The 9,251-nt window shown below is 36.6% G+C and overlaps 2 protein-coding genes and 1 long non-coding RNA gene across 3 annotated transcripts; 1 reads left to right on the top strand and 2 right to left on the bottom strand.

The window, feature by feature from the left end:
• The first annotated feature begins 524 nt into the window (after positions 1-524).
• LOC120281322 (pentatricopeptide repeat-containing protein At3g49170, chloroplastic-like) lies at positions 525-4,277 on the top strand. Its single transcript, XM_039288175.1, is given in 2 exon segments — positions 525-2,167; positions 2,169-4,277. Coding segments are annotated over 2 exon segments (2,511 nt in total). The 5' UTR covers positions 525-529; the 3' UTR covers positions 3,042-4,277.
• Positions 4,278-5,781: 1,504 nt separating this feature from the next.
• On the bottom strand, positions 5,782-8,624 carry LOC120280005. Its single transcript, XR_005542234.1, has 4 exons — positions 8,611-8,624; positions 8,399-8,443; positions 6,965-7,044; positions 5,782-5,976 (listed from the first exon to the last, which is right to left on the bottom strand). It is a non-coding gene; the product is annotated as an uncharacterized LOC120280005 (long non-coding RNA).
• Positions 8,625-8,960, bottom strand: LOC120281087 (succinate dehydrogenase assembly factor 4, mitochondrial). Its single transcript, XM_039288017.1, has one exon. It carries the CDS (start codon positions 8,958-8,960, stop codon positions 8,625-8,627), a length of 336 nt encoding a protein of 111 aa, XP_039143951.1.
• Positions 8,961-9,251: the final 291 nt, after the last annotated feature.

Here is a 9,251-nt window from a genome sequence, read left to right as displayed (position 1 = left end):
TACTTCCTTCCCGCAGAATGATCAAACTGAGAGCAACGAAGAAATTCTCACCTTATCAGGAAACGGCAGAACTCAAATCGGACAAACCAAATGAGGCGAAGAAGAAAAAGAAGTAGTAGAAGAAGAAGAAGAAGAAGATGTAATGAGCCTTCTAAACTTTGTTTGACAAAAAGCAAGCAGGAATGCCAAAAAAATGCACAATTGTATGCATAAAGGTCGGACATGATGTGATTAGGCGGTATTTTTCTCACCATTTACAAGTGCAAAAATGAAATTTCATAACATGGACCCACTTCAAGTGACCAATAGGGAGGTAAAAGAGAATTTAAACTATAACAGAAGGGCTGTCCAAGGTGTGCAAAAGTTGGAGGGGTTTTTAGGAATTTTGAATATCATGAAGGACAAACAGTAATTTTACCGTATATATATATATATATATATAAATTAAATATTTAATTACAGAAGTAGCATATCACATGATTCACCTCCCAAAGCTATCAAATAAACTCAGCAAAACCAACCTTAAGCGATGGCGGTTCCCGCCATCTCCCTTCCCGCCAAAATCACACTCTCCAAACACCCCCAATTCGAGACCTTCAAGCACCGCCTACTCCGCCTCGCCGATGCCGGCCGCCTTTCCGATCTCATTTCCACCCTCGACCTCATGTCCCACCGCGGCATCCCCGCTGATCTCCTCACCTATTCATCCCTCCTCAAATCTTCCATCCGCTCCCGCGATCTCCATCTCGGTAAGCTTATCCACCGCCACCTTCTCCATTCCGGCCTCCCCCTCGACGCCATTGTCACCAATTCCCTCATCGCTCTCTACTCTAAATGTGGCGATTGGGACACTGCTTGCTTGATCTTCGACCAGATGGGTGCCAATCGAAACTTGGTTTCTTGGACAACGATGATCTCGTCGGCGGCGAGGAGTAATATGGAGAGAACGGCGATAGGTATGTTTTGTGAGATGCTGGAGTTGGGTTTTATCCCAAATGAGTACACTTTTTGTAGTGTGATTCAGGCTTGTTCAAGCTCGGAGTTTGTTTGGATTGGTCTAGTGGTTCTTGGATTTGGGATAAAAACTGGATTTTGGCAGGAGGAGGTGTCTGTTGGGAGTGCTTTGATTGATATGTTTGCGAAAAATGGAGATTTGGGTTCTGCTCGCAAGGTGTTTGATGGAATGCTTGTTAGGAATTTGGTTGTTTGGACACTGATGATAACCAGGTATGCGCAGTTTGGGTGTGGAGAAAAAGCGATTGAATTGTTTGTTGATATGTGTCTTGATGGGCATGAACCTGATCCGTTCTCGATGAGCAGTGTGCTTGCTGCTTGTGCGGAGGTTGGATCTCTTCACGTTGGAAAGCAATTGCATTCTCTTGCGATTCGAATTGGATTGGCTTTGGATGTTTGTGTGGGGTGTAGTCTTGTGAGCATGTATGCAAAATGTGTGTTTGGATTGATGGATGATTCAAGACGAGTGTTTGAAGGGATGCCTGCACATAATGTGATGTCTTGGACTGCTCTCATAGCAGGCTATGTGCAGAGTGGGCATGATGAAGAAGCACTTGAACTCTTTGGTGACATGATAAGAGAGGGAGAAATTCAGCCGAACCATTTTACATACTCCAGCATCCTCAAAGCGTGTGCGAATCTCTCTGAAGCGAACATTGGGGAACAAGTCTATGGTCATGTTGTCAAATTGGGGCTTACAATAGTTAATTTTATTGGGAATTCCCTTGTTACCATGTATGCAAAGTCAGGTAGGATGGATGAGGCTCGTAAAGCTTTTGAGATGCTTTATGAAAAGAATTTGGTGTCTTATAATGCAATTGTTGATGGGTATGTTAAGAACTCAAATTCTGAACAAGCTTTTGAACTTATCCATCAAATCCAGGGCAGTGATTTTGGAGCCAGTGCTTTCACATTTGCTAGTCTTTTGAGTGCTGCAGCGAGTATTGGAATCATGGGCAAAGGTCAGCAGTTGCATGCACAATTACTGAAGTCTGGATATGAATATGATACATGTATCAGTAATGCTCTTGTGTCAATGTACTCTAAATGTGGGAACATTGAGGATGCAGTTCAAGCTTTTCAGGAAATGGAGGATCGGAATACAATTTCCTGGACTAGCATGATCACAGGCTTGGCTAAACATGGGCATGCAGATAAAAGCTCTTGAGTTGTTTCACAACATGGTAGCTGCAGGTGCTAAGCCCAATGACATCACTTACATAGCTGTTCTCTCTGCTTGCAGTCATGTGGGTCTGGTAAGCGAAGGAAGGAAACATTTCCGGTCAATGAAGAATGATCATGGAATCATTCCAAGGATGGAGCACTATGCTTGCATGGTTGATTTGCTAGGGCGGGCTGGCCGCCTTGAAGAAGCGATAGACTTCATTAGCTCAATGCCAGTCAAAGCTGATGCTCTGCTCTGGAGGACATTGCTTTCTGCCTGTAGAACTCATGGGCATACAGAATTTGGAGAAAGAGCTGCTAGAGAAATACTAGATCAGGAACCTGATGACCCTTCGGCTTATGTATTGTTATCGAACTTGTATGCTATGGGAGGACAATGGGGAAAAGTGGCCATGATCAGGAGTGGAATGAAAGAGAAGAGCATGAACAAAGAAGCCGGATTGAGTTGGATAGAAACAGAGGGCAGCATCCACAAGTTCCATGCAGGGGATACTTCTCATCGAAGATCAGAAGAAATCTATGAAAAGTTAGATGAATTAGCAACTGAAATCAAGAGACTGGGGTATGTTTCAGACACTAGTTCTGTACTTCATGATGTTGATGATGAATTGAAGGAGAAGTATGTGTGGCAACACAGTGAGAGGTTAGCTGTGGCTTTCGGCCTCATTAGCACATCGGCATCGAAACCGATTCGTATTTTCAAGAACCTAAGGGTCTGCGGAGATTGTCATACTGCAATGAAGTTCATGTCCATGGTTGCTGGCAGAGAGATCATTCTCAGAGATTCAAATAGGTTTCATAGAATCAAAGATGGGAATTGCTCTTGTGGAGACTATTGGTGAACATATGCTTTGTGAGTTGGTCATTATTTATTATCTTTGACTGTAAATCATTTATTAATCCCTGAAAATGGATAAGTCCATCAACATCTTTATGTCTTTGGTCCTATCATAATCTTATTCTCTCATTCTTATTCTTTAGTATAGTTTTATAGTATTCCTCATCTCTGTTTAGTATTCATTATTTTTATTTGTTTAGAGTGTAGGGGAGAACAAAATCATCATTCATGGAAGTTAAAAAATATTCATGAACTTATTATTAATATTTTACCTTTGGTTTTCATTCTGTTTTTCAATGTTAGGAAACAAATCATCATCTCATTGATCATACTGACTTTGACTAGCTAACCAAAATATTTTCATAGATTCATAAAGAAAAAGACCAAACATATTTAATAACAAATACTTCATCATAGATTCATAATGAGAAAACCAACTCCTTACATAGGATCTTATTCAAAATCCATAAACTTCATCTTATTCATTCAATCATAAGCATTCAAGCAACAAACTGGCTACTACTCACTTATTTCCAAATTCATGCAAACCTATAGAGACACAACAAAAATAACACCGACTAGCAACTAATCACAAATTCATTCATATCCATAACTTCATAACCAAACTATATACTTGTTACTTATTGCAGTTAAAAAATGAGCTTAAAGGAATGATATTGATGGTGATGCTGCAATTGCCGGACAGTGTGGCGGCACGCGCAGAGTTAATACTCCCCGCTGAAGCCAACTCTGACTTCAAACACTCACATATGCTCCTTCCAGCTGCTGGAGAACTTGCAAGATCCTTCACTGCTTGCACTCCTAGGCAGCATTGTGCAGAGACTTTTGGGTCTTGTCCTATCATGTATGGCACACATGGACCAAATGCTGTCTGAGCTAAACCACAGTCTGAGTGTGTTTCAGCCATTGCCAATGTTGAGAAGGTCAGTGCAATGCTGAGAAGAAGAAGAAGAAGAAGAAGAAGGCGAGACATGCTTTGTGCTCTTGAAAGAGTGAGTGATTAAGAGGGTGTTTAAAGTTAAGAAGGTTTGTACTGAAGTGTATTTGTTGGTTGTGGAGTTGTAATCAATTTATAGAGGGAGGTGATGTTTTGTTTATGGAAATTGATTGAGGAATTGAGAAATTTGGGCGTGATTTTTTTTTTCCTTGTCAATTATGAGATTGATTTGAGATTAAGAAAGATTAATTATGGTGAAAGGAATTTGTTTGTTTTTTATTAGTGGATTAAACGTGTAAACTGATTTGATTATAAAAGAAAATGGACTTCATTTGGCATTTGTTAGTTTAGAAAGTCATTGACATTTGATTTGGTACCTGCTTTTTAATGAATTCTATTAATTGATGGGATATGATATAAAACAAATATTTTATTTTGGTTATTATCCTAATTTAGAGGATTGGGTTTATTGGTTTTAAATAAATTCTTATTTTTACCTTATAATTCACACACATGTACTCATAACTTAGAAAGCAATATAAATGATTAATTTAATAGAGAGCTTTAACATAAATAAAGTTTTTTATTATATATGGAAATGCTCAAAAACAAATCTTGGCATAAACACAAATATAGTTAAATGAATTATTTTCCCAATAAATCTATTTATTAAGTATAGATATATGAATTTAAACTTATATATATATATATATATACATATATATACACATACTAATTAAGCAAACTTTGGGGATATTATTTATTTATTTATTTTTTATTTTTTGAAAAGAAGTTAGGGGATGCTTAGTTGGGCCTCCTTTGAAATAATTTTGATTTGAGTATACACATAATTGGAATTTCGTAAAAATTGAAATTTTCATATTTTGATAGTTTTATTTTATTTTATTTTTTGGCAGATTTGCATATTCATCTTTTTTTTTCTCCTTTTTTGTTTTTGAAAAAAGATTTGAAAATTGTAGAACTTATAATGATCAGGAAAATAAGAGATAATATCGAAAGCAGGTCATTATCAACTAAAAATGAGAATCAATCATAATCGATGATGGAAAACATAATGAATCAACACGGTTGTCATAATAAAGATTTCAAATATTATTTGAAAATAAGTATTTGATATTTTTTTTATATACCATAGCACTATGAGATACTTAAAAATTAACTTATTATGTCAATTATTGGATTTAAAAACCTAGATAATAAATTATAAACAAGTAACGTTACTGTTATTTATTTATTTATTTATGGTATTTTCACAGGATTGATATGTGTCCCAATCTAAATAGTGATTATAAATGGGCTTTCATTGGGTTTAATCAGGATGATTAGACTGACACTAACTAGTCCTCAAGCTACTAAATGATTGGCTCAAGATTAAGTTTGAACATATAATAAAATTTGTAATTTGGATTTGATGTTGCTACAGGGTTAGTACTCTTTCAAATAATGTGACGTTATTGCACATTATCTTTTATTTATCATTTTATGGTGTATGATGTCAAATTATTGATTAATCCTAAATATTGTGTACTTCTGTGACTAGAAATGTTAGAATCTAGCAAGTTGATTAACTTGTAATCAAACAAAATCAATATCTAATGCAACATCATCATCTCATCCAACAATTAATTCAGTTACATTGTAATAAAAGACAATGTTGATAAAATGTAAAGGAATAATCATATTTTTCAAATTATAACAACAACTGAGCAAACCAAATAACTCAAAACTCTGCAGGATAGAAACATAAGATTAACACACTATAATATGGATCAAAATAGAACACTGAGCAATAAGGACATATATAGTTTGTTCTTCTATCTGTGAAAGAAAATACATGATTGTTTGTTGCCGATGTACGACAACGCTAAGATGTTAAAAGACTAACAAGTCCAAACTTGTTTGATTTATGACCACTGTTGTATCAATAAACCACATCAAGATCATGTCGACATCTACAGACCTGAATTTAGAGGGTAAACAAGTCAAAAATAGCGACGAACAACAGCACATGAAAAGAAGAATGAAAAGGGACAGCAGCTAATTGTAACTAGTCCATAAGTCAAAACAAGAAAAGAGTGTACAAGCTTGTTTGGTGTTGGCTTTTCAAATCTTTATAAAGTGAGTGTTAAATGATTTTAAGAAGCTATCAAAAAGCTAAAGTTAAAATATGAACTAGAATAGAGATTTTAGGTGAAAACCCCAAATTACAACTTTTACTAGAATCACTTTTCCAAAGCTCTCTCAGAAAGAGCTATTCCAAAGGTGATATACAAAACATAACCATGTTCCATAATGTTATCAGCAGCTAATTGTAACAAGCCCATAAGTCGAAACAAGAAAAGTGTAGAAGCTTGTTTGGGGTTTCCTTTTCAAATCTCTATAAAGCATGTGTTTGATTATTTTAAGAAGCTATCAAAAAGTAAAAAGTTTAAAAAATGAACTAGAATAAAGATTGAACTAGAATAGAAATTTTAGGTGAAAGCTCCGATCTTTAACTTATACTAGAAGCTCTTTTCTGTATCTCGTCTTAGAAATAGCTATTCCAAAGGTGATACCAAACATACAACTATGATAGATATGAAGGCAACACAAGTTAGACAGAAAAACAATAATAATTAAAAAAAAAAAAAAATCAATCCAAAGTATACAAAGTCTGGAAAGGGACATTTTACCATCACTGTTTGTGGTGCTCATCTTTTTGAGAAGCCCAATTTAACCCTATTGCCTAACAAATTAAAGCAAATGATTCTTCACTATACCATCAACCATGAGAATTTTAAGGTTATTATACTCAAGTTATGCAACTTTTGGCATGGAGACATTTTTGCCATTGTAACTTTTGAGCTCCTTGATTTAGTAGATGTGTTTGTTGTCTATAATGTTCTCTAGGATAACAAGCAAAATTCAGAAAGAAAAGAAAGAAAGAAAGAAAGAGTGCATTTGCATACTTATTCTGCCGCATCAGTAATCTTAGCTGGTGTAACAATATGGCGTATCACCAAAACCATGACATTTGTAGATGAATTCTCTGCAAAGGGAATCAAAAGTTTTAATTCAGAAAAGGCTACAGAAGATGCTCCTAAGCATCCTATACAGAAGATGCTCCTAAGCATCCTAAATTTAACCTATTGTCCAAAACAAATCCTGCAATTGTGTATTCTTTTTTAAGATCTCATCAAAATGCCTTATCCTTTTTCTAACTCAAAAGACCAAAAGTGGAGCATGATTGTTTCAAATAGACGTGTTCGTTATCAACGAATTAAAGTAAACTAAGGGTATTCATTCAGTTATTTTTCCTTGACAAATTTAAGTCAATTCCCTTAGTTATCTGATGTATATTCGTGGCATAGAAAATAACAAACTTGTAGTGAGTCAATTGCTGAAAAGTTGTGACAGGGAAGGTGAAAGGGTCACTCAATCTTTTAACTTTGGTATGATGCATGCATCTAAGGCTGTGCTTCATCAGCCTAAAATCAAGATGATATATGAGAAAGCAAGATAAAACTGGATGAGAACACATAGCATATGCAGTAGGCATAAGAGATTCTTTGCATATAGAAAAGAGTACAATGTTAGCATCAAAGGAACAAAGTAAAAGGATGATCTGCTGAATAACCAGCAAGGACCGGCCAGAAAGAATTTAAAGGAGATGATTATACACAGAATGGTTATCATGATTTCCAAGGAAATCTACATATCAACAACAATCATCAGTACCAATCCAAGGAAATCTCCAAGTGGGTGTTGGTTGGGAGCAGAAGGTGGGGAGTGTGAGTTCCCATTGAGGCAATACCTATAGTGTTACATTCTGTTGAATGATCATTCTTTCCAAATGTTTTCCAACTGTTCCATCTATTTATCTAAGAACACTGCATTATAACAAAACCTGAGAAGTATTCGACAAAAGAATGAAACAGCTTAAGCTCAGAGCCCAAGAACTGGAAAAGATAAACAGCACTTGCAAGTGAACGCACTGGCCTTTAAAAATGCAAGTGAAGCACTTGCTAGATTTAAAAAATGCAAATTTTGAATAACATTTAACAAAGACTAAAAAGGAAGATGGAAATTCTCGAGATTATGGTGGAGACTGGGTCTTATATGAATAACTGGATATCAACAAAGCCTAATATTACCACACAACATTCTCAATCAGCAGCTTCCCGTTCTAATTAACAAACAAAGGTTCTCCTGCTATAGTTTTAAACAAGATTCATCACATTCGTCATTCTAATTAACAAACAAAGGCCATCACCGGCTAACAAACAAGAGCATGGACTAAGGTTATGGCACAACATGGTACACAGGAGAGCTCTTCATTCCAATTAAAGACAAAGGCTATCAAGTTATAGTTTTGAACCAAAATCAACCACCTCTGAACGCACCTCAATCTTTCAAACACTCCACCTTCTATTCAACCCCAACAACACCTATATATATGCCACAACAAAATCATCAAAAACACAAGCTTTCCACCTATGCACGCATGTGTGAAACGAAGATCATAAGAAAGCACACTCCTTTCTCAAGTCCAAAATGAAAATTCGTCAGTAAATTACCAAAAAAATTCTTTGCCAGATTACTAATTCCGTCTTACCTGAATCTTTAGAACTAAAAATCCGAGCAGCGGCCGCCGCGCTCCCAATCACCATATCGAGTAGGCTCCGGGCCTCTAGGCCCTCCAACCTCACCAGTGACCTTATTCGCATAAACTCCACCATTATCATCATCACCTTCTTCATCTTCTCCATCTACTTTTCTCCCTTCTGATCCGGGCCCATTCCTTTCCTCCCCTTTCTTCTCGTCCTCAACTACTGCTCTCCGTTCCGCCTCCGGCGGCGCCGGAGAGGAAGAGGACAGGGATCTGGCATGCCCCAGAACCAACCCTACTCTCGGGTTTCCGATATCGTGGGAGAAGACGAGGAGGCGGCGGAGCTTGTTGGCCATTGTTCGAGGTCGAGCTTCGTATCGGCCACACAGAGACAGAGAGAGAGAGATCAAGTGGGTTCCGTTGGGTTCCGAAGGGAACGGACCCGACTTAATCCAATCTGATTCGGTGGAACCATTTGCACAACCCTGGCTGGTCACTCCCTCCTCCACGTGGATTTTCATTTTTTAATTAATTAATAATTTGATTGCTAATTATTATATTATTTTAATATTTTACTAGTAGAAAGACCCGTGTTTATACTGCAGGTTCAATATATATATAAAAACTTGCTTTTAAAAATAATACAA

Source organism: Dioscorea cayenensis, chromosome 17 (genome assembly GCF_009730915.1).
Source record: "Dioscorea cayenensis subsp. rotundata cultivar TDr96_F1 chromosome 17, TDr96_F1_v2_PseudoChromosome.rev07_lg8_w22 25.fasta, whole genome shotgun sequence".
NCBI lineage: Eukaryota > Viridiplantae > Streptophyta > Magnoliopsida > Dioscoreales > Dioscoreaceae > Dioscorea > Dioscorea cayenensis.
The sequence above is the reverse complement of the archived record's forward strand: the minus strand, read 5'-3'. Positions and strand labels throughout refer to the sequence as shown.

What these genes read in the sequence shown, in the direction of transcription:
- LOC120281087 (XM_039288017.1), bottom strand. Translation starts at nt 8,960, where the DNA reads ATGGCCAACAAGCTCCGCCGCCTCCTCGTCTTCTCCCACGATATCGGA.